At 42.1% G+C, this 23,916-nt stretch overlaps 2 protein-coding genes across 6 annotated transcripts in view; one reads left to right on the top strand and one right to left on the bottom strand.

Moving 5' to 3' along the window:
* The window catches only part of grik2 (glutamate receptor, ionotropic, kainate 2), a 429,445-nt gene that overhangs the window by 135,013 nt on the left and 270,516 nt on the right, over positions 1 to 23,916 (bottom strand). The window lies entirely within an intron of this gene.
* Positions 9,283 to 13,345, top strand: LOC114152758 (uncharacterized). Of its 2 annotated transcripts, none has more exons than XM_028030750.1 (2): positions 9,283 to 12,941; positions 13,315 to 13,345. In XM_028030750.1, exon 1 carries the CDS (start codon positions 9,952 to 9,954, stop codon positions 11,863 to 11,865), a length of 1,914 nt encoding a protein of 637 aa, XP_027886551.1. In that variant the 5' UTR covers positions 9,283 to 9,951; the 3' UTR covers positions 11,866 to 12,941; positions 13,315 to 13,345. The 2 variants fall into 2 exon arrangements, with proteins under 2 accessions (XP_027886551.1, XP_027886552.1); XM_028030751.1 differs by lacking the exon at positions 13,315 to 13,345 and having other exon boundaries at positions 9,283 to 12,672; positions 12,754 to 13,080.

Consider the following 23,916-nt stretch of genomic DNA (forward strand, 5'->3'; position numbering starts at 1 on the left):
AAAAGTAAGTTTTGGTATTTTAAAACTAATACCCAAATATTTACACAAATAAGGAGTTCTAGACCAACCATGGTGAACGGCGTGGTCCGTGTTTTTTCATGGGGGAACTTAAAAAAGAATGACGTAAAAATGACAATATTTCATTATCTAACACATACGTAAGTGAACCAAAGAGCCTCTTGAGTCAGAGAACCACCTATGGGCTGCAGGTCTGTGTCTGACGCATTGGTTAGCATGTTTTTCTTCCTTCTTATAGCTTGACAGGAATTCAGGTTATCCAAATTAATACAATAATAGTGAAATTATATTGATCACTGAACACTGTATAAAGATATCAACATTTTTGTACACAGAAAGCCCTAACAAACTATTTCAATGTAGGACAAATAAATAGTTTCTCTGAACAGTATTTATTTACTATCAATCTAATAGTATGACTTATTATTTAAAGGGTCATTTATATTATTTTTGGCTAATACTATTATGAAAAAACGTACCATTCAAACTCAACATCTTAAGCAATAATCAAACCATAATAGTCTATTAAAAGCACAACAGGGAACTTAATCATAGAAAAATATTCTTTATCATGTCAGCCTCAAGAGACGCTGATGTCTGGTCAGTGTTCCTCTCCTGATCCATTCTGCCTGATATCATACAACACACTGTGGGCCACTGAATATCGCAGATGCATTTTTTCATAAATTGCCTGTATTCATCCTCACTGACATTCTTCTGCCTGGAATGTGCGTCTTCCCACTCACGTCTGTACTTTTGCAAGAGTTCTTGCCTCTGAGGACGTTGAAGTATTGGTTAGAGGACATTTTTCTTAAAATCCGGGTTGATAGCAGCTCACCGCTGCTGCATAGTGTCTGTCTCCAATCAACCGTGACAACAGCTTTGGTCCGTAGCATCCTGGGGCGTCCTGTGTAGTTCCTGCCATGACAATTTAGCTGACCATAGTATTTTCTGTTTTATTTTGGTCATTATTGATACACTTTGTACTGCTATGTGTGTGATAGGTGTGTGTGTATCAGACATTTATAAAAATACGGAACAAATTGTATCCCGTATCAGGTCAATACGGGACACAATATTTAACAGCCAAATGTAGGACGATTCAGTATTTTACGGGATGTGTGGCAACCCTATATAGGATCCTGCTCAGAGTGCAAATACTATTAATGACTTCATCCACAATGAGCAGCAACCTCAGTATCTCCATGTTTTAGACCAAGCATGAAAGAAAACTTGACCAATGGCTGTTAGCCTCTGTAGCCTTCTCTATGCATGCACTTAGCATACTAACCACTTTCTGATTGGATGAGAATATGACCTCCTCCTTGGGCTGCCACCTTATCGTGGTGGAGGGGTTTGAGTGTCCCAATGATCCTAGGAGCTATGCTGTCTGGGGCTTCATGCCCCTGGTAGGGTCACCCAAGGCAGACAGGTCCTAGGTGAGGGACCAGACAAAGCGCAGCCCGAAGACCCTAATGATGAAGGAAAACTTTGGACTTGGTGTTCCCTCGCCCGGACGCGGGTCACCGGGGCCCCACTCTGGAGCCAGGCCTGGAGGGGGGGCACGATGGCGAGTGTCTGGTGGCCGGGCTTTTACCCATGGAGCCCGGCCGGGCTCAGCCCGAAGAGGAAACATGGGCCCCCCCTCCCATGGGCCCACCACCCGTGGGAGGGGCCAAAGGGGTCGGGTGCACTGTGTGATGGGTGGCGGCCAAGGAAGGGGACCCTGGCGGTCCGATCCTCGGTTGCAGAAACTGGCTCTTGGGACGTGGAATGTCACCTCTCTGGTGGGGAAGCAGCCGGAGCTAGTGTGTGAGGTCGAGAGGTTCCGGCTAGAAATAGTCAGTCTCTCCTCGACGCATGGCTCTGGTTCTGGAACCAGTCTCCTTGAGAGGGGCTGGACATACTTCCACTCTGGAGTTGCCCAGGGTGAGAGACGTCGGGCAGGAGTGGGCATACTTGTTGCTCCCCATCTCGGCGCCTGTACGTTGGGGTTTACCCCGGTGAACGAGAGGGTAGCATCCCTCCGCCTACGGGTGGGGGGACGGGTTCTGACTGTCGTTTGTGCTTACGGGCCGAACGACAGTTCAGATTACCCACCCTTTTTGGAGTCCTTAGAGGGGGTACTGGAGAGTGCTCCTCCTGGGGACTCCCTTGTTCTGCTGGGGGACTTCAACGCTCACGTGGGCAATGACAGTGAGACCTGGAGGTGCGTGGTTGGGAGGAACGGCCTGCCCGACCTGAACTCGAGCGGTGTTCTGTTGCTGGACTTCTGTGCTCGCCATGGATTGTCCATAACGAACACCATGTTCAAGCATAAGGGTGTCCATATGTGCACTTGGCACCAGGACACCTTAGGCCGCAGTTCAATGATCGACTTTGTCATCGTTTCATCGGATCTGCGGCCGTATGTCTTGGACACTCGGGTGAAGAGAGGTGCGGAGCTGTCCACTGACCACTACCTGGTGGTGAGTTGGCTCCGGTGGTGGGGGAGAAAGCCAGTCAGACCTGGCAGGCCCAAACATGCTGTGAGGGTCTGCTGGGAACGTCTGGCGGAATCCCCTGTGACACGGAGCTTTAACTCCCATCTCCGACAAAACTTCGAACACGTCCCGGGGGAGGTGGGGGACATGGAGTCTGAGTGGACCATGTTCCGTGCCTCCATTGTCGAGGCGGCCAATTGAAGCTGTGGCCGCAAGGTTGTTGGTGCCTGTCGCGGCGGCAACCCTCGAACCCATTGGTGGACACCTTCGGTGAGGGATGCCGTCAGGCTGAAGAAGGAGTCCTATCGGGCCTTTTTGGCCTGTGGGACTCCGGAAGCAGCTGATGGGTACCGGCGGACGAAGTGGCATGCGGCTCGGGTGGTTGCTGAGGCAAAAACACGGGCGTGGGAGGAGTTTGGAGAGACCATGGAGAAAGACTTCCGTATGGCTTCGAGGCGATTCTGGTCCACCATCCGGCTTCTCAGGGGGGGGGGAAGCGGTGCAGCACCAACACTGTTTATAGTGGGGATGGTCTGCTGCTGACCTCTACTCGGGCAGAGTACTTCGAAGACCTCCTCAATCCCACCAACATGCCTTCCATTGAGGTAGCGGAGCCTGGGGACTCTGGGTTGGGCTCTCCAATCTCTGGGGACGAGGTCGCAGAGGTGGTTAAAGAGCTCCTCGGTGGCAGGGCCCCGGGGGTGGATGAGATCACCCGGAGTTCCTTAAGGCTCTGGATGTTGTAGGGTTGTGTTGGTTGACGCGACTCTGCAATATTGCATGGACATCGGGGGCAGTTCCCCTGGATTGGCAGACTGGGGTGGTGGTCCCCCTGTTCAAAACGGGGGACCGGAGGGTGTGCTCCAATTACAGAGGGGTCACACTCTTAAGCCTCCCTGGCAAGGTCTATTCGGGGGTCCTGGAGAGGAGGATCCGTCGGATAGTCAAACCTCGGATTCAGGAAGAGCAGTGTGGTTTTCGTCGTGGTCGTGGAACACTGGACTAGCTCTACACCCTCGGCAGGGTCCTGGAGGGTGCATGGGAGTTCGCCCAACCAGTCTACATGTGTTTTGTGAACTTGGAGAAGGCGTTCGACCGTGTCCCTCTGGGAGCCCTGTGGGGGGTTCTTCGGGAGTATGGGGTACCGCGCCCTTTGATACGGGTTGTCAGGTCCCTGTATGACCGGTGTCAGAGTCTGGTCCGCATTGCCGGCAGTAAGTCGGGCTCGTTTCCGGTGAGAGTTGGACTCCGCCAGGGCTGCCCTTTGTCACCGATTCTGTTCATCACTTTCATGGACAGAATTTCTAGGCGCAGCCAAGGTGTTGAGAGGATCCGATTTGGTGGCCTTAGGATCTCATCTCTGCTTTTTGCAGACGATGTGGTCCTTTTGGCTTCATCAGATCGTGATCTGCAGCTCTCACTGGAGCGGTTCTGTTGGATAAATTGTATTTTTAGTAATTATCAAATATTCGTTGTATCATGTAGCCTTGTAGTTACATTTAGATAATGTTAAATTATATGCTTTTACTCTTTTCCTTCTATTTTAAGTGATGTTTCTGTGTGTTAAATAAGTTTGATTCTTTCCTAAAGGCCTCCTTTGGGAGAGAGAGGTGACAGCTATTCTCAGGATTTGTTACTCTGCGGGGTTCCTTGGAAGATGGAGGTGTTAGTAGTTCCCAGCTGAGTTTTACAGTCCTGCAAAGAACTCTGCTTTGTTCTTCGTTGCTTTGAAGCTATACAACGTGTCCCATTCGACGCCGTGCCTGGAGCAAGAAGGATTTAGATTGTAGATAACATGTGTTTAGTTAGTGATTATTATTTAGCGCTGCAACTATGTGAATTGTTTTCCCCTCCACCATTTTAGAGTTGCAGCGCCCCGTGTGGCAGGGTTCCTAAAATCAATAAAACAGAGGAGCGGGAGATGTGTTTTTCAGAGCGGTAGGAGATTTGTAACTGAAAGCACATCTCTGTCCGTTCTCCTCGCGAGAAACAAAGAATCTAACTCTCTTGTCTTTCCTGTGTTTGTTTAAATTGTCTCTAATAGGTATTTAGACCTGACAGGTTCGCAGCCGAGTGTGAAGCGGCCGGGATGGGGATCAGTGCCTCCAAATCCGAGGCCATGGTCTTGAGCCGGAAAAGGGTAGAGTGCCTTCTCCGGGTCAGGGGGGATGTCCTGCCCCAAGTGGAGGAATTCAAGTATCTCGGGATCTTGTTCACGAATGGGGGAAGAAGGGAGCGGGAGGTCGACAGGCGGATTGGTGCAGCGTCTGCCGTTAAGCGGGCGTTGTACCGGTCCGTCGTGGTGAAGAGAGAGCTGAGCCAAAAAGCGAAGCTCTCAATTTACCGGTCGATCTACGTTCCCACCCTCATCTATGGTCATGAGCTTTGGGTCATGACAGAAAGAACGAGATCGCGGATACAAGCGGCCGAAATGGGTTTTCTCCGTAGGGTGGCTGGGCTCTCCCTTGGAGATAGGGTGAGAAGCTCAGTCATCCGGGAGGTACTCAGAGTAGAGCCGCTGCTCCTTCACATCGAGAGGAGCCAGTTGAGGTAGCTCGGGCATCTGGTCAGGATGCCTCCTGGACGCCTCCCTGATGAGGTGTTCCGGGCACGTCCCAACGGGAGGAGGCCCCGGGGAAGACCCAGGACACGCTGGAGGGACTATGTCTCTCGGCTGGCCTGGGAACGCCTCGGGATTCCCCTGGAAGAGCTGGAAGAAGTGGCCGGGGAGAGGGAAGTCTGGGCCTCCCTTCTGAAGCTGCTACCCCAGCGACCCGACCCAGGATAAGCGGAAGAAGATGGATGGATGAGAATATGACATGTATACAATATAATTTAAATTTCAGAACAATATCATTATCCACGTTTGTACAATATAACTATCAGGTTATAACGTGATAGTGCTCAAAAATGTATTTTCCTCCGTGACAACAAAACGCTGCTTTTATTTCATTTCCAATAATTGTTTTAGAGATATAATGAAGTGATGTGTGTGTGAATAGAGGAGAGTACTGCTGTAGCTAAATGTAAACCTAAAAAACTAAACTAAACTGTGACATGATCTCTTATGAGCAGAAGGCAATAAGTGGATCAGCAGAATAGAAATCAGGACCCACAGAGAGCAATTTAATACATTTTATTTGCTGTGTCAATAATATTTTAAAATAAAATTTCTGCAAATGTTCCTTAAATTGTGGGAACATTGATGGAGAACAAGACACTAACAGAAGATCTCTAAAACTAGTCATAATTCATAAATAGGACTATTTCATGATTCAAACACACAGGATACAATAAAAGCATGTCAAATAGTACAAAGTGTTTTTGAGTTAATGTTTCCATCCATCCTTCTGAAGCTGCTACCCCCGCGACCCGACCCCGGATAAGAAAATGGATGGATGGATGGATGGATGGATGGATGGATGGATGGATGGATGGGTTATTCTATGTGGGTTGCTTCTGCTGGAATTGTGGAACACCACTATGACGACATGCATTACTACACACATTTTGTCAAAACTGTGGAAGGAATATTGCACATGATGAATGTCAAAACGTAAGGAATATACCAAAAGAGTTTGATACAAGTCCCTCCCTACAGTTTTTCATGGGGACAGAGATTGATTTATTTTGATGATCTTTCAGAAAGTAAGACATGAGGGCAACAGCAGTCATCCAGAGTCTGGGTTGATAATAGATGGGAAAAAATGGGGGTGCACTAGTGAAGTGGCATTTTTATGGTTGATCTTAAAGCAGTGAGGGATGGTAGTTGGTTGTCACGCAGAAAGCACTTGTCACGGTGCTCTGGCTTCTTTGATTGAAACATAAACACCTTGAGAGATGCAGGCACACTTGGGAGCAAGCCAGGGGAAGCAGCTATAGAAGGAATGTAGGAGGTGTAGGAGTGGGGAGTGGGAGGGAGATTTCACACTCAAATGGTGCCCTAAAGCTTCTCAGTATCCTTCTTTCACTGTTCAGTGGCTTTTCAAGCCACCTCTGTAGTTCTTGAAGGGATTAAAAATTGAGCATGTTCTGTGGTCTTTTGGAATCTTTCAGTGGCCTTAGTGGCCTTTTGCATGACTAGGTCACTCACTGCCATCAGCTATTTTTGGGTCTGTAAACACAAGCTGTTCTGATAAATTATAAATTATTTTATTCAGATCATACTAACATATTTTCCTGTGTCTCAGATGATAGAAAAGCAAACACGTACTATCTGCTTTTCTCTGTTCTCTTGTTCAAATACAGATATGTAGAAAATACAAAAAAAACTTTAATTAACTGGATAGAAACAAGCAAAAATATATACAGGGCAATATTCAGTAATATATTTCTAAAGAGACAAATAAGAGAGCTCAAGAGTTTTCCAAATTGGAAAACAAATAGAAAAGAGCTCACTGAGGAGTCAATGTGTTGTCTGCTCATTTTCTTTAGTGTTGTTACTCATACCATGCAAACGTTTTACTAACATAGCATTATTATTGAATATGCATTTCCTATTTTTATGTGATAACAAAAATTCTGCTCAAATAAAAACCTTACATTTTTAGCTCTATTTTAGCAATAATTGCAAATGCTGTTGTGCAAATTAGACCATCCCTCCCTCCATCTATCTGCAGATCCATACTTATGGACGCAGTCGCAGGGTGGCTGGCACCTACCTCCAGCAGTCACTGAGTAAGATGTGAGGTTCACCCTGAATAAGTAGCCAGTGCTACCACAGGGTAACACAGAGTCACATATGACAAGCCATGGTCAGAAACATGCACACACGCATCCCCCCCCACACACACACACACGCTGTTAGGAAAATTACTATTATGAAAATATTCAAGGCAGAAATAAATCAGAGACATGCTTACATACAATGTAACTATTGAAAAGAAAAAGTATGGCTAGAAAATTAAACTAAAAAATTAATAATAGATTTCAAAACCAAATTAACAGAAGTCGTTTTAAAAATGTTAATAAAAAGGGATATAGAAAGGCAGAAGAAAATGCATTCAACACAAAAGAGTTCTAATTCAACAAAAAATATAAACAATGTTATGATTCCTTAAAGAATATAGCTGTCTCTCCATATATACACTGGAAAAAATAAAAATGCAACACTTTTGTTTTTTATCCCATTTTTCATGAGCTAAGCTGACAGATCTAAAACATTTTCTATATAAACAAAATAACGTTTTCTCTCAAATGTTGTTCACAAATCTATAAATCTGTGATAGTGAGCACTTTTCCTTTGCATAGATAGGTGTGGCGTGTCAAGATGCTGATTAGACAGCATGGTTATTTCATAGGTGTGCTTTAGGCTAGCCGCAATAAAAGACCAATCTGAAATGTGCTGCCTTGTTGTATTGGGGGTGTGACCAACACTTGGCTCCCGCACTGCAACATATCTCCTTCACATAGAGGTGATCAGGTTGTTGATTGTGGCCTGTTGAATGTTGGTCCACTCCTCTTCAATGGCTGGTTTGGTTATTTACACGTGGTCAATGATTGTGAGGCTAGCTGGATATACTGCCAAATCTCTGAAATGCCTTTAGAGACGGCTTATGGTAAAGGAATGAACATTCAGTTCACTAGCAACTTCAGTTCTGGTCGACATTTCTGCGGTCAGCATTGCATGCTCCTGCAAAACTTGTGACATCTGTGGCAATGTGCTGTGTGTTAAAAAAAACATATTTCAGAGTGACCTTTTATTGCAGCTGGCCTAAAGCACACCTGTGAAATAATCATGTTGTCTAATAAGCATCTTAATATGCCCCACATATCTATGCAAAGTAGAAGTGCTCACTATCACAGATTTAGACAAATTTGTGAACAATATTTGAGAGAAATTATTTTGTGTATATAGAAAATGTTTTAAGTGTTTTGCATGCAAAAATCTAAAACACTTTTGCATGCACAGATAATGCTCAAAAATCAAGAAAAACCTATTCCGTCTGAATGACCTCATGACCCTATAAGGTGCACACACTATTGTTTGAAGAAACAGCTGTCATTTGGTATTGTTTTTTCATTGGAAAATCTGTCACAATAATTTGTTGGTCACAAGATTACTTTGGAAGAATAATATTTGGAATGTATGTGGAGTGTGAATTTTCTCAACCTAAGTGTAAAAATCCAAATATGAACCTTCCCAATAACAAAACTCTCACCTTGGTATAAATATATTATGTGCACTGCAACAATACAATATTGTGTTCAAGGTGTGACTGCAGTTTAAATACTTCTGTTGAAATTGATTTAGTTTTATTCTTATTCATTTAATAAAGTTATTTATTTTTTCATCTTTGTCATGCAAGTTGTGCTCTATTTGTGTATTAGTCTTTAGTTTTTGGTCGCTCTCCTATCTCTTTTAACTGGATCTGGTAGATTTGTATTGCTCTCTGTCTACCCTATATACAGTATAGAAAACACCATCCTGGCCCTTGCCTTCCTGCGTTATTCTGCTCAATTAAAATCTTGCTTTATAAGGCTTTCTTTGTAAATGGCTTTCCCCCATGAAGTGGAAAAATTAGTACATATGTCTACATTCTTATTTTTATAAACGTTTCTGTTTTATTTCCTTTGCAAGTATGCATGTAAACAGTTTTGTAGGCACACATAGTACAAGAAGCGGGTCCATTTGAAAGGTCAGATAATGTAGGTGATAACCACAGAGTGCTAGGAAAGTTCAAAGTAGGTGTCTATGCATCAAGTTGTTTTTTTATTTTCTATTACTTTCTTTAGTTTTCCCCCTTGTTCTTTCTTTTCCAATATGTGTGTGGGTGTGTGGTGGATGCTCCTCCCACCACCACATTGTGTTAGTATTTTTTCTTTATATTATATTACAGTTTATATGTTTAAGTTAGTTATTTCATTTAGATATATATTTTCTAATGGGTGCACACTTATTTAATGTCTGTCTGAATGGTTTATTTACACTTGTTTTTTGTTTGAGGTGCTGCTGAGACAAACCGGCTGGAGGAGGAAACCTGGAGCATACCATTTGTTTTTGAAAGACTGAAGGGGGAAGACTTGTTTCAAGTTATTTTTATTTAGTTAATTTTGTCACTTAAATATTCACTTATTGTTTCTGCTAAGTAAGAGTTAGTTTTGCTTTATTTATTTCATAGAATGCTTTAGTTAATTTTGTATTTATTTGTTCTTTTGTTATGTCGTGCCTCCCTCATGTGGTAGATTTAGGTTACTCCACCCCTATTTAAGCCTTTTGTTCTTTGTTGGCAGGTCAGTTTTGTTTGTGTTTAGTTAGAATTCAGTTGACCTCAGTTAAATTGGGCCCAAAATTGTTATTTATTCTTTGACTTATTTTTGCATTAAATCTTTATGTTTTGTTTGCTAATTTGGAATAATTAAATTGAATTTTTGCTACTTTTAACTTTTTTTTGTCCTCGTTTGAGTCTGGTCCCTCACAGTTGGTGTCAGGAGTGTCTCTTTTTCCAAAATGCCTGGAAGGGGAAGAGGACAAACAAGAGGAGAACCCGGTTCTGAGCTGGATGAAAGAGTGGCTGTTGAGGAAGGTGGAGCTGTTGGTGGAGTGTTTGACATGGAAGAGGAGAGGAGTGAACCAACACTAGCAGACTTGGCCAACCATCTCAGAGCCCACATGGAACATCAGAAGGCCAAAGAGGATCACTGGACCAGAGAAACTGCTAAGCAACAACAGAAATTTGAGGAACTACAACAACAGTTCAGATTGTTTAAAAGGGAGAGCCAACCTGAGATCACTCCCACTGCTCCACAGACATCACCAGTGCGGCCTACACAACCACCAGATCCTGGAGTGGCAGCTCCACCTCAACATAGTCAATCAGGTGACCTATATTCACAGGCGTATGTTTCTCATGCACCTAAATTACAAAAATTGAGTGAAGAAGATGACATTGAACATTTTCTCATTACTTTTGAGAGAATAGCTTCTGCCTTCAGGTGGCCAAAAACTGACTGGGCTTTCCATTTAATACCTCTGCTAACAGGCAAAGCTAGAAGTGCCTTTGTGCACATGGATGTTGATTTGTCTATGAACTATGATCACGTTAAATTAGCTGTTTTGCAGAAGTATGACATTAACAGTGAAACCTACAGGCAAAGATTTCGCTTGCTTCAGGTGGAGCCAGAAGAAACTCCAAAGGAGCTCTACATAAGGCTGAAGGAGTTGTATATCAAATGGGTGCAACCTAACTGTAAGACAGTTGAACAAATCAATGAAATAATGATTCTTGAACAATATTTAAGAATGTTGTCAACAGAACTTCAGGTTTGGATAAAAGAACATAATCCAAAGACTGCAAAGGAGGCTGCTGAACTGGCTGATGTGTTTGTGGCTGCGAGGAGGAGGAACTCTTGGGCTTTTCAAAGCTGGAAAAAAGATGGCTGCCATCAATCTCCAGCCCAACCAGTTTCAGCTGTGGGTAAGCTACCTGAAAAAGAGAGATTTGGCTCAAAAGGTCAATGGAAAAAACCCACTTGTTACTTATGTGGACAGGCGGGTCATACTAAACCAATGTGTCCTCAAAATGCTGTCAAGTTGTCCCAGATGTGTTTTGTGCCCAGGAAAGAGGCTCAAAATGTTGGAGCAATGAATCAATTAATGGAGACCTTTGTGGAGCTCAACGGTCAGGCACTGAGGGCCCTGATTGATACAGGGAGTACACGGACTTTGGTCCAGCGCAGGTACATCTCACTCCAGCTTGTTTGCACCAGTGAGACCGTTCCAATCTTCTGCGTCCATGGTGACAGAAAACAATATCCAACAGCAGATGTTTATGTGACTATAAAAAGACAAACTTACCTGCTTAATGTTGGGGTAGTAGATAACTTGCCATTTCCAGTAATTCTTGGCAATGACCTGCCAGTGCTGATTGACCTGTTGAATTCTCCTCAGTGTAATGTTGCTCTAACTCGAGCCCAAGCAAAGCAATCTGAGGAAATTGTTTTTGACCTCAGTACCTTACCATTTCACAATGTGGAGTTTTTCACAGAGAACACTAAAGACAGGAAATCCAAAAGACTACGGAGAAGGGAAAAGTTTCAAGGGACGGTGGTTGTTCCTTCTGATGCACCAGAGCCTGAGGTACAGCAAGACTTCAAAATCCCTGGTAATATATTGGAGCTGCAGCACAAGGATTCAAGTCTTGTGAGATGCTTTAAAGAAGCCAAAGTCAATAAAAATTATTTTGTCATTCAAAATGACATTCTTTACAGACAAAATGGGCCAATTAAACAGCTTGTGGTTCCCAAAGCAGTTAGAGAAACTGTTTTGAAGTTGGGCCATTCAATTCCCTGGGCTGGCCACCTGGGGAAGCATAAGACCGTACCCCGTATAAAACGCTGTTTTTTTTTGGCCTGGCTTGCGTAAAGATGTTGTGCAGTTTTGCAGGAGCTGTCCTGAATGCCAAATGACATCGGCTAGACTCCCTGGCAAAGCTCCTCTCCAACCGCTTCCAGTTCTGAGTACACCATTTCAGCGCTTGGGTATGGACATAGTGGGCCCGGTTGAAAGGAGTAAAGCAGGTAACCGGTTTATGCTGGTCATTGTGGATTACACAACTAAATATCCAGAGGTTTTTCCCTTGAAAGTTGTCAAAGCAAAGAATGTTGCATTCTGTTTGGTGCAATTTTTTTCCCCGAGTTGGCTTTCCTCAGGAAATACTGACTGACCAGGGCACCAATTTCATGTCTAAGCTGCTTAAAGATGTGTATCAGTTGCTGGGAATTAAAGGACTGAGAACAACACCTTATCATCCACAAACAGATGGCCTCACTGAACGGTTTAATCAAACACTTAAACAAATGCTACGGAAATTTGTGAGTGAAACGGGCTCTGACTGGGACCAATGGCTCCCATACATTCTGTTTGCATACAGAGAAGTTCCCCAGGCCTCCACTGGGTTTTCTCCCTTTGAGTTATTATTTGGCCATGAAGTGAGGGGACCCCTGACTGTTCTAAAGGAACTATGGGAGGGGGGGCAAACTAACAAGGAACCTTTAAATGTTGTATCTTATGTGCTCCAGATGAGGGAGAAGCTGGAGAGGATGACAATCCTGGCCCAGGAGCACATGAAGACTTCTCAACGCAAACAGAAGACCTGGTATGACTCTGCAGCCCGGGAGAGAGGGTTCGAGCCAGGCCAGAAAGTGCTTGTTATGCTGCCTTCAGAGGACAGTAAGCTACTGGCCAAGTGGCAAGGACCTTATGAGGTACTGGAGAAACTGGGACCAACAACATACAAAGTCTCTGTTCCAGGTAAAAGTCGCTCTACTCGCATTCTCCATGTAAACCTGCTGAAACAGTGGGTGTCCCGGGGCCAAGAAAAACCTGCCTCCTTTTACATCGGAAGTGCAGATGATGAAGAACCGGAGGAGCAATATTTTCCTGTTCAATCAGCCTCCAAGCCCAGTTTGGATCATCTATCAGAAGATAAACAGTCAGAGGTGAGGGCTGTCTGGCCATTGAGTGTGTTCCAGGAGAATCCAGGTTACACTGATGTGATAACACATGACATTACATTAAAAGAGGATGCTGCTCCAAAACGACTGAGCTATCGCATACCTGAGAGACTTCTCGAACCACTTAAAAGGGAAGTTGAGTTAATGCTTTCCCTTGGGATTATTGAGGCATCACAGAGCGAGTGGTGCAATCCAATTGTTCTTGTCCCTAAAAAGGATGGAACACTAAGGTTTTGCATTGACTTTCGCTATCTAAATTCAGTCTCAAAATTTGATTCTTATCCAACACCACGAATTGATAATCTTATTGAAAGACTAGGCAAAGCAAAATATCTCACCACCATTGACCTTTCCAAAGGATATTGGCAAGTGCCACTCTCCCCCAGGTCCATAGAGCTGACGGCTTTCAGAACATCATGGGGCCTTTACCACTTCAGAGTGATGCCATTTGGACTGCATGGGGCGCCTGCCACATTCCAACGTCTAATGGATAAGGTACTCAATGGCCTCTCACATTTTGCCTCTGCATATCTGGATGACATCATTGTTTACAGCAGCTACTGGGATGAACACCTGCAACATCTATCTACAAGTAATCTTTGAGCGTCTCCAGAAAGCAGGATTGACGGTAAATCCAGCCAAGTGTGCCATAGCAAAGAGGGAAACAGAGTACCTGGGCTTTGTCATCGGAGGAGGATTGGTAAAGCCACAAATTAAAAAGATTGAAGCCATCCAGTCCTGCCCCCTTCCCCAGACAAGAAAACAACTTAAATCCTTCTTGGGTATGTCTGGTTGGTATCATAGATTTATCCCTAATTACTCTGCTAGAGCTGCTCTTCTTACAGACATGAGCAGTCTTCGGGGCCCAAACATTCTACAGTGGTCTGAAAAAGCTAGGCAAGCATTCAAAGACATTCAGCAGGCCTTAAGTAGAGATCCTGTGCACCATTGCCCTGACTTCCAGCAGGAGTTTATTTTACAAACTGATGCATCAGACAAAGGTCTTGGTGCTGTGCTCCTTCAGGGTTCTCTAAATGATCGTCATCCAATCGCCTTCATCAGCCGTAAACTTTTCCCTAGAGAAACCCGTTATTCCACAATAGAGAAGGAATGTCTGGCTATAAAGTGGGCGTTGGACTCACTTCGCTACTATCTCTTGGGAAGACAGTTTGTATTGGAAACTGACCACGAAGCTTTGAAATGGCTGGAGAAAATGAAGGACACCAATAGTCGAATAACCCGCTGGTACCTTGCCATGCAGCCCTACAAGTTTGAGGTGCATCACATCCCTGGCAGACAAAACATTACTGCTGACTACTTGTCCCGCTGTGCCAGTGAGCCTTCAGAGGAGGGGGAGTGTGTGGTGGATGCTCCTCCCACCACCACATCGTGTTAGTATTTTTTCTTTATATTATATTACAGTTTATACGTTTAAGTTATTTCATTTAGATATATATTTTCTAATGGGTGCACACTTATTTAATGTCTGTCTGAATGGTTTATTTACACTTGTTTTTTGTTTGAGGTGCTGCTGAGACAAACCGGCTGGAGGAGGAAACCTGGAGCATACCATTTGTTTTTGAAAGACTGAAGGGGGAAGACTTGTTTCAAGTTATTTTTATTTAGTTAATTTTGTCACTTAAATATTCACTTATTGTTTCTGCTAAGTAAGAGTTAGTTTTGCTTTATTTATTTCATAGAATGCTTTAGTTAATTTTGTATTTATTTGTTCTTTTGTTATGTCGTGCCTCCCTCATGTGGTAGATTTAGGTTACTCCACCCCTATTTAAGCCTTTTGTTCTTTGTTGGCAGGTCAGTTTTGTTTGTGTTTAGTTAGAATTCAGTTGACCTCAGTTAAATTGGGCCCAAAATTGTTATTTATTCTTTGACTTATTTTTGCATTAAATCTTTATGTTTTGTTTGCTATTTTGGAATAATTAAATTGAATTTTTGCTACTTTTAACTTTTTTTTGTCCTCGTTTGAGTCTGGTCCCTCACAGGGTGTGTGGGTGTGTGTGTGTGTTTGTATGTCAAGACAGGATGTGGTTTTAACTGAAGTGTATAAAAATTGTGTGCAGCTGTACTTCGGGGCTCGTCCCTTCTCTGCTGGTCTGTCTTCCAGTGACAGAGCCTTTGAAATACTTCAGGACTTCGAAAAAAAACATTTAAAGACAAAGATCAATCTTTCTCATTTCTTAACAGTTTCTCTGCCCTTTCCTAAAAATTTCCATAGCAATTTGATGTCCCTGGGTGGGCCGGCGAGCCAGGAGGCCCGTGGAGTGGGATGCGTGGCCTTCTTAGAGAAGAAATTAAATCTCTAGTCCACCTCATTTTACAAGAAAGGGGAGTCTGATGTCCTGAACGACCGGACCCAAGAACCTCCTTTGAGGAACAGATCGGGTGAGAACTGTTTTGATATTTTTTTTAAAAAGGGGGAGTGTCTGTGGGGTAAATGACCAGACTATTGAGAATTGGAAAAGGTGGCTAACACTTCCCACTGGAAAAAAATAGAAGGAAAAGGTAGCTAGCACTTCACACCTTGATAAATTGAAGGAGAAAAGGTGGACTTAGAATTTCCTCATCTCAAATAAGGGAAATCCAGTGTTGAGACATCAAACTGAAAGGAATATGGGGTCTAGACTCTCAAAAGGTTTTCCAGGGTATGGTCCATGATAGGTTTACATCAAATAATAATATGAAAACATAACCTTTCGAATAAACTCACAAGTAAATGAACTTAGATAATTATTCTAACAGTCCATCACTACCAGAAAGTTCAAATTACAAATTATTGAGAAAAAAGTATGGAGACTAATGTATGGAGTGTGTGCGAATGTGGGAGCAACAGTATGGATTTCCAGATGGGGGAAGTTTCAGTGCAAATCAACTAAAGAAAATAAGAAAGAGATTAAATGAGGACTGGAAATTAGAAAAAGCAAAAAATTAAGTACAATATATTGGTAAAGAAGAAAAGAATTGCATGATAAATGTTGGAAAATGTGGATGAATGAAGCAGAAGAGAGGGAAAGAAAAACGGAACTGAAGAAAATGCCAGAGGGAAAAGATTTGAGTGGAGCAGTAGGGGGGTTGCACAGATAATGCCAGTCTCCACAGTGCTCCACCGCCATATAGGCCAAGTTCTTCTGTCAGTGGTTCTTCACCTCTCGTATGTCCGTATATCTCTCTACAGGCGGACCTGCAAGTTTTTCGGCTCGCAGATTTGGACCTGGACTCCAGTGCCTCAGGACGTCCCCAGCCGGCTGGCCCGCTGGCGACCGCACCGCCTGCTCCAGGTTTCCAGGCTGAAGCGTCAGGACAGTCCCAGGTTTACTCAGTAATCAAACCAGAATTAAAGAGAACAGAACCACAAGATGAGCCTGTGTAATCCAGAACCAGAAGACATACATCTAAGAAAATGGCTCCAAGGCTGTTCGATGCTGAAAATAAGAACTTTGATTCTGACCCAGGACTGTCCAAGGTGAGGTCACTGCAGCCAATCCTTGAGATTTCTGGACCAACTGGCCCAGTGCTGATGTACAGTCCTTGGACAGGAGAAGAAATAAAATCAAACACAGCCTTGTTAACAGGCAAAAGTGAAGATGGATCAAATTCGCACCAGAACTGGAGATGTTGTGCTGAGAGATATGCGTCCAATTGGTGTAGAAATGCATCGCATTTTGGCTGCAAAAGTGAAACCCAGTGACATGGCTGGCCTCAGTCTCCCTGTCAGAGATGTCAGAATGAAGCACCTGGCAGACTGGCTTCATGTGACAATAATAATTATTGTCTTGCTGTGAAGGAACTCTGTGACAACACTAAAACAAAGTTTCCAGCTCAAACCAATGCCACAGCTCTCCAGTGTGTCAAACAGCATCCAGATGAGCTAGTTGCAGATTTCCTTCAAAGAATGGAGGAAGTGTTTAATAAATATTCTGGACTGACAAAATCACCAGGAAACCTCCTGCAACCCCCTGAAAGCCTGGGAGAGACTTCTCTGTGTCTACATAATGGATGGAGGTTGCGGCTGTAACGTGTACATCCTACATTGGCTGGAGGGACGGCATGAGGCTGGAGGACTTAAAAAGACATATGTACTAATTTTCCCATTTCACCCATTTACAAGGATTTGCTCTGGCCAATCAGTCAACAGAAGTAGAAGTTGTCAACAATGACATTAATTTCTTGTGCTGTTTTTGTATTGTAGTCTCTCTTTGCAGTGAAGGATAGTTGTTTACAGCACAAGCAACTACAGAAGACTTCATAGCATTGAATTGATGTATTATGATGTATTGTAGTATATGTTTGTAGTATATGTCACGGTCAAATGTTAGCGACTGGGTGACATTTAAAACTTCAACATAGCCCATGCCACCAGGAAGCAATCGGTGATCAATAGCTGAGAGTCCAGATTCTCTGTATGAAGCAAATAGTGTTGGAGGATTGGTTTTTAATAATAATAATAACAATAATTATATATATATATATATATATATATATATATATATATATGGAGCTTAAATATTAGAGTTGTGAGTTAGACAACTCTCAACTCACAACTCTATTAAAGCTGATGAGATTATTGAGTACAGGTGTGAGTAGTTACAGCAAAGAACCAGACTGAGGAGGAGGGTGAAAGAAAGTGGTAAAGGTGAACAGGACATAATTCTAACACTAAAGAAACATGATAAACTAGAACAACAGAAAATAGCTAGAAACAAGAAAGATAACTAGAATCACTAAGAAAAAACTGGAGTGGAAAACAAGGCAAACTAAATAGAAAAACACCAAAAAAGACAAAAGTCCAAAACCAAACTCAAACAACCCCCGAGTCCAACAATAGCATGCTTTAAATACGCCAGCAGCCATAGAAAGGTTGGAAAATGTTCTGTTTTTATTCAGTTTCCTTCTTATTATTGTCTATTTTCACATACTACAGTATTCCAGTTATTTGCATTAAAGTTCATTCAGCTCCTTGGTTTACTGCCAGGTGTACCATTAGCAGGGTTCGTACCAGTCATGGAAAACCTGGAAAGTCATGGAATTTCATTTTTCCATTTTCAAGACCTGGAAAGTCATGGATTTTCATTTCAGGTCACGAAAATTCATGGAATTTGCAAGTAAGGGCAAAAAATGCTGTTTTTCTCCGTGGTGCGTGTGTTTCTGTGGTTCTCATCTCAGACTCGACCACATTTGGTTTCGTCTCAGTGCCAGGCATTGAGGAGTCTGGATTTTATTTCCAGACCAGTGAAGACCACAACTGTGGAAGTATCACTAAATTGTCAGAATGTTGTCCAGTTTGTTTGTAATCATCCTTGTTTTCACTGGATGCAAAACATACTGATTCAAATCCAAGTAATAACGCGACTTACTGATTACGTGTTTCTGTTACCGCTGTCAGCCATCGTCTCCCCATTTGAGTCGCATGCGGCACTCAGAGATATGCGCAGTGTTTGTCTCAGAGCAGGAGAAGATAGATGTCTGTCTAATCGCCTGTAATAAGCGATAAGCATCAGTGAGTAATTTTCCACAATGGCCCACAACAGAAAGTATGGCAGCGGAGGGCAGGAGAGAAAAAGAAGCGCACGACAGAGAGGTGATGAAGAAAATATCCAAACTAGCAGGGTTTAAAAATCAAAAACAACTCTTCTCCAGATGGCGCTTTGAAAGCCAGCTTGCAAGTGGTGAGTACATCCAAACATAGGCTGATTTATCCTCCATCCACTGCGGCTGTGTTTTGCTTTGCATGCCGTATTTTTAACGATGCTAAAAGTCAGTGACGCTTTAAAACGGGTTTTCTGACTGAAAACATGCAACAGAACAATTGAAAGAGCAAGAAAACACCATACGGAGTTAAAAGCGTAACTAGTTTTATGGTGCCTTCACACCAAATGCGTTTTGAGCATCAGGCATGTCTGGTTTACATTCAGAGTCTATGTGGAGGTGCGTCGACTTCTCTTGCAGTGCGATTTGAATTGTTCGGAGCGTTTGACGCGTCGAGCGCGACCTGCGCGTCCAACATGTTGGATGCTCCGCATAGACTTTGAATGTAAACCAGACATGCCTGACGCTCAAAAAGCATTTGGTGTGAACACACCATTAGCCTCCAGCTAGCAGCAGCGGGAGGAACTGTCCTACTGAAACTGTCCAACACATACAGGAATTGTTCATACAGGAACTGTACATGGGTCATTGGACCTTCACTGAAACAGGTGAAGGTCCAAAGTGTACAAAATAGCTAAAGTGCGTCATGCCTTGCCCTGGCACACAGCTAAATCCAGTCATCATCGAGTAAACGTTTTGACCAGGTTTGGCTGTCAGAGAGGAAATACTCACCCTGAGCTTGGTAAGGAAATAAACCTGATAATTACACAGAAAGATACCGTTCATAAAAATTAAAAGAGAATTGAGACAGATAATAAAGATAGATATGAAGGATAAATATATACAGTAGATAGAGGATGAATAGAGAACATTGTCAAGTTCTTCTTCCTTAGGAATGTTTTGTCAAATATGTAAATACATTCAAGACGTTCAAGTACTTCTTTAATAACTACTAAATGTGTTTTGTTTGCTGTAATGGTCTTAACATTGAATACAGAAATCAACTGTTCTGCAGACAGATCAAAAGAAAGCAGCAGTACACTGATTGCAATTTTCTGGCCAATCACCAATCTTTAAAAATCCCGACTTGCTGATTTTTTATGCGTGTGCAAAATAAAGTCACTAACTTGGAGTGACTGTTGTAAAGCATGCAAATGGAGAGTTGACCTTGTGGGCGGGACTGTCCATTAGTCTTTCTCATGGCAGAGCAATAGGAAACAGTTTCTGATTACTGTATAGCTCACACATTGGCTCAGGGGCCCACACCCTCCTCAGTCTGGTTCTGTGTAGCAAATGTGTGTTTGCTTCAGTTTGAACACATCAATAATTTACATTTAAAATAAAATAATTTACAGCTGTATCAGAGTTAAAGAAATTACAGAAATCAAACCACTAAATTGAGTGTTTTTATCCAGCAAGAAACAAAAACGTTGTGCTTTTCATGTCTAATTTGGTGCTTAGGCATTTTATATACCTTTATAAAAATTATTTTAAAAAACGTCTGAGCAGCCTGAAGATCCTGTACTTTGAATTACAAATGGTTAAAAGTGTTGAAAACTCATAAAACAGAAAATAGTCCAAACCTCTTGAGTCATAAACTTCAACTTCAGCAACTCCTGTTGGAAGGACGTACAACAACACTGTGACCAAAGTCTGAAATAGTGATGTGACATTCATGGAAGAGCCTATTCTTCTGAATGGCTCTTTACTATGAATGATAGTAATGAATAATACTACTGTGCTACTATTCATAGTATGAATAATAATCATACTATGAATAGCATGAATAATACTACTCGTAGTATTATTCTTTACTATGAATAATATTAAAGAGCCGGTTCTCAGTGAGAACCATTTTTTGTTTTTGTAATGCTCTGCGCACACTGCAGTAGTTATTACCATTCTATTTTATGAACAATATACAGTATATTTATTTAATCATCAAATAAGCCTTCAATTGAAGACTAGTGGTGTTGCAGTGTGTGTGTGTGCCTGTTTGTTCTGAACTTTTGTAAAAGTTAATTCTACATACATGTACAATTTTATGTTTGAATTACTGCTAATATGTTTTTGTTTATGACATTATCATCATATGATTCCTCAGTTAATTGACACTTTTCAGTTCATACCTGTCTGTGTGGGCTTCATTTCCTCCCTATCTTCCTGCACTACACTTTGTTCGCTATAGTTCAATTTGGTGGGTTAAGGTCTGTCAGTCATACACTTTTCTTTATGAACCTGTTGTACATGGGTCATGGAAAATTATACTGAAGGTCATGGAGAGTCATGGAAAAGTCATAGAATTTTTTTTCTAAAACCAGTGGGAACCCTGCAGTAGACCCCAGTGCAACGCTCATTTTCACTTGCTCTTTTAATAGTTTAAATTTGCCACTTAGGTACCAGGAGATCTACATAAAGATGTTACAGTCAGTTACTTTTACATCATTGAATTCTTATTTAGTTAATGTTTTGTTCACAAGTTCCTTTTAAAAGCTGAACATTACACAGATGAAGACAAACATTTTATATTTTCTCTCCCTACTCTACCAACAGTGCACATTTCTCCATTTCCTCTGGGCTTTACTGCACACATTCAGCAAGTCCTGTGCTGTTCATGAATGCATAGAGGCAGCAGCCTTTAGACATGATGGACAACTAGCAATCATTCATCTCAGTTCTAATTAAAAGGTTCTCTAATTACATGCAGAGGAAGTGGATATCGGTTAGTGTGATGAAATGCAGCTTTGACTTTGAAAGAAAGACTCATCCTGATGAAATACCGCTCCAACATTGAAAGAAAAACCTTTCCTGAATGTCAGCCACAGAGACACACTTTCAATAAATCTGTTTTTAAACACTGCAATGAAAAAGTGGGTGGGAGGGGGGAGGGTATTTCAACAAGAGCACATCATTTTACCTTTTTATATTGACTGGCATTAGCATTTACCTGGTTCTTCTTTTTTTATTTTACTAATTATTTTTTTGCAAAAAATTTTTCTGTACATGCACACATGCAGGTTTGAACGACATCACTTAAACACATCAAGGCACTAACAGAAAATTCCTACTCAGAACAATTTTCTCAACACATCCCCCAAGCAGGATATTGAATCGTCCTACCCTTAGGAAGTTATAGGAAGAGGATTAAACAGTCCAGTTTGTGCATTGAAACTTTTATCATTGTTTCCATTGAATCAAGTGCTTGTTTTAAGTCTCCATCAATGGACAAAATGCTCAAGGATAATAACAGATTCACACAGTTTCACAACACTGGATCAGAAATAACAGTTCAACAGTTCAATTGCACAATTGTCAATTCGGTAGTTTCACTGGATAGTGCTGCATTAATCCTATATCTAGCATGGATTCCACAAGGTCTCAGGTTTTGGTCTATACTGACATGTTAGTGGCACAGAATCTGAAGATTTGTTGGTTGCACATCCACAACACATGTCTCCTGCTCCACCAAATCCCAAAGGGGCCTATTGGGTGAGATTTGGTGATTGTTGAGACCTTAGAGAACAATGAACTCAGTTTGAGTAAATTCCAGCTTTGTGGCATGGTGCATTATCCTGGTGGAAGTAGCCATCAGAGGATGAGCACACTGTGGTCATGAAGGGCTGGACATAGTCAGCAACAATAGCTGACCATGCTGTCAAATTCATGCTGTGGTGTTTTGGTGTTCTGTCTTTGCTTTCACATTATTTGTAGGTCTGCACACATCAAGTTGCTGTGGTGAAACACTGAATATGGCAAAGAGTTCATTTTATTCTAATGTCTCAACAGCCACCAAATCTCACCAACAGAGCTCCTCTGGGATGCAGTGGAACAGGAGATATATATTGTGAATGTGCAACCAACAAATCTTCAGATTCTGTGATTCCATCACCATGTCATTAAAGACTGGCTGATTCATCATTTGTGTTACCAATAAACTGAACAGAAGTAACTAATAATGTGACTGTATAATTCTAATGAGCCTCCAGATTTTTCCTGTGAGATGAATTTGTTTTTTATGCGGACCAGTACCTACTGTATGGAAATCCTGGCAGAAGAGCAAAGATGGTGAGAGCTGCAGTCATGCATTGGACTAATTGGAATATTTATTGATCCACTAAATCTAAATGAGTGTGCAGAGAATGAGAGAGCTAATCCTCTTTAAAACATGGATTGATTATTTTTGGTGAAAATCCTCAAAGTACAAATTTTAATGAAAATAGATTATTTTTCATAAAACATATCAATACTCATGAAAGGATTGCAAAGCTGCTCTAAAGTCTGATTGACAGGCCTGAGTTAATCAGTTTTCTGTTTCTATTTGTTGATGTTTTTGGTTCAATAGCTGCCAGTTGTTGCCATTTTTGCAGCCATGCCTTAAATCCCATAAGTGCTTGCCTTTTGTATCATGATGCTTGTCCCAATACAATGCTCACACCCAGCTTCGCTCTGTGTGCTAATGGCTCGTAACAATCATCTGCTTGTCATCTCTATCACTCTCATTGGAAGCCAGCAGTCATCTTCAGGACTCATTTCCTAGCGTCATTTTAGGGGCATGTACACTGATGGGATGTGGGGAGACACATATTGTCATTACAAAGAAAAGTCAGCCCGAGTAATGATTTCTTTTTACACAGTCAATTTCCTCTCCCATCGAGGTGCATTATTGTGACAATTCCGCGGAGTAAATGGTGAATCTCTGTTATTCTAGTCCTCCATTTCTGATGTAAGTTTATGTTTCTTCCTTGACTCAATCTCTAATTCTTTCCAAATGATTTTTATTTCAACAAAGCTTTATGTGTAGGAAAGTGATGGTCACAAAATAACAGTTGAGAGGAAAAATGGTTGCCATGGGAGAGATCTTCGAGGGGGGAAAAAAGATTTTTATAAATTGAAAGAACCATCTGGAGTCTTAGCCTCGGGTAGAGTTGCAAAAATAAACAAGAGCCTGGAGGCAATCCGCTCTGCTCATATCTCACAGTTTGCTCTTATACTTCTGAAAGGTTTTATGTTTGCTTTTCAAGCTTATAGGATGTAGAGGCTTGGACTAATACTAGCTTTCAAAGTGTCATCTCTGTATTATGTTTTGCGTGTAAGGCTGCCAGAAGCTCCCATCATGGCTGGATCCCTTCTTGCAGCTAAATTTAATATGGCCTAGTAGAAAGAACAAAACTCATTGTAACAGAATACATTTTTCTTGTTTTGTCCTAGTGTGAAAGTCTACATTAGAAGATGTAAAATCTGTTTTTATACTGAGTATATTTGTCCATCCTACAACGCCCATGACTTAGGCATTATAGGCAAATTGTAAGGGATCTAGGGGGCACCATAGAAAGGGGCAAGAAAAAAAATCAGGATTTCA

This window comes from Xiphophorus couchianus, chromosome 11 (genome assembly GCF_001444195.1).
Source record: "Xiphophorus couchianus chromosome 11, X_couchianus-1.0, whole genome shotgun sequence".
Lineage (NCBI taxonomy): Eukaryota > Metazoa > Chordata > Actinopteri > Cyprinodontiformes > Poeciliidae > Xiphophorus > Xiphophorus couchianus.

What these genes read in the sequence shown, in the direction of transcription:
- LOC114152758 (XM_028030750.1), top strand. Translation starts at nt 9,952, where the DNA reads ATGCCTGGAAGGGGAAGAGGACAAACAAGAGGAGAACCCGGTTCTGAG.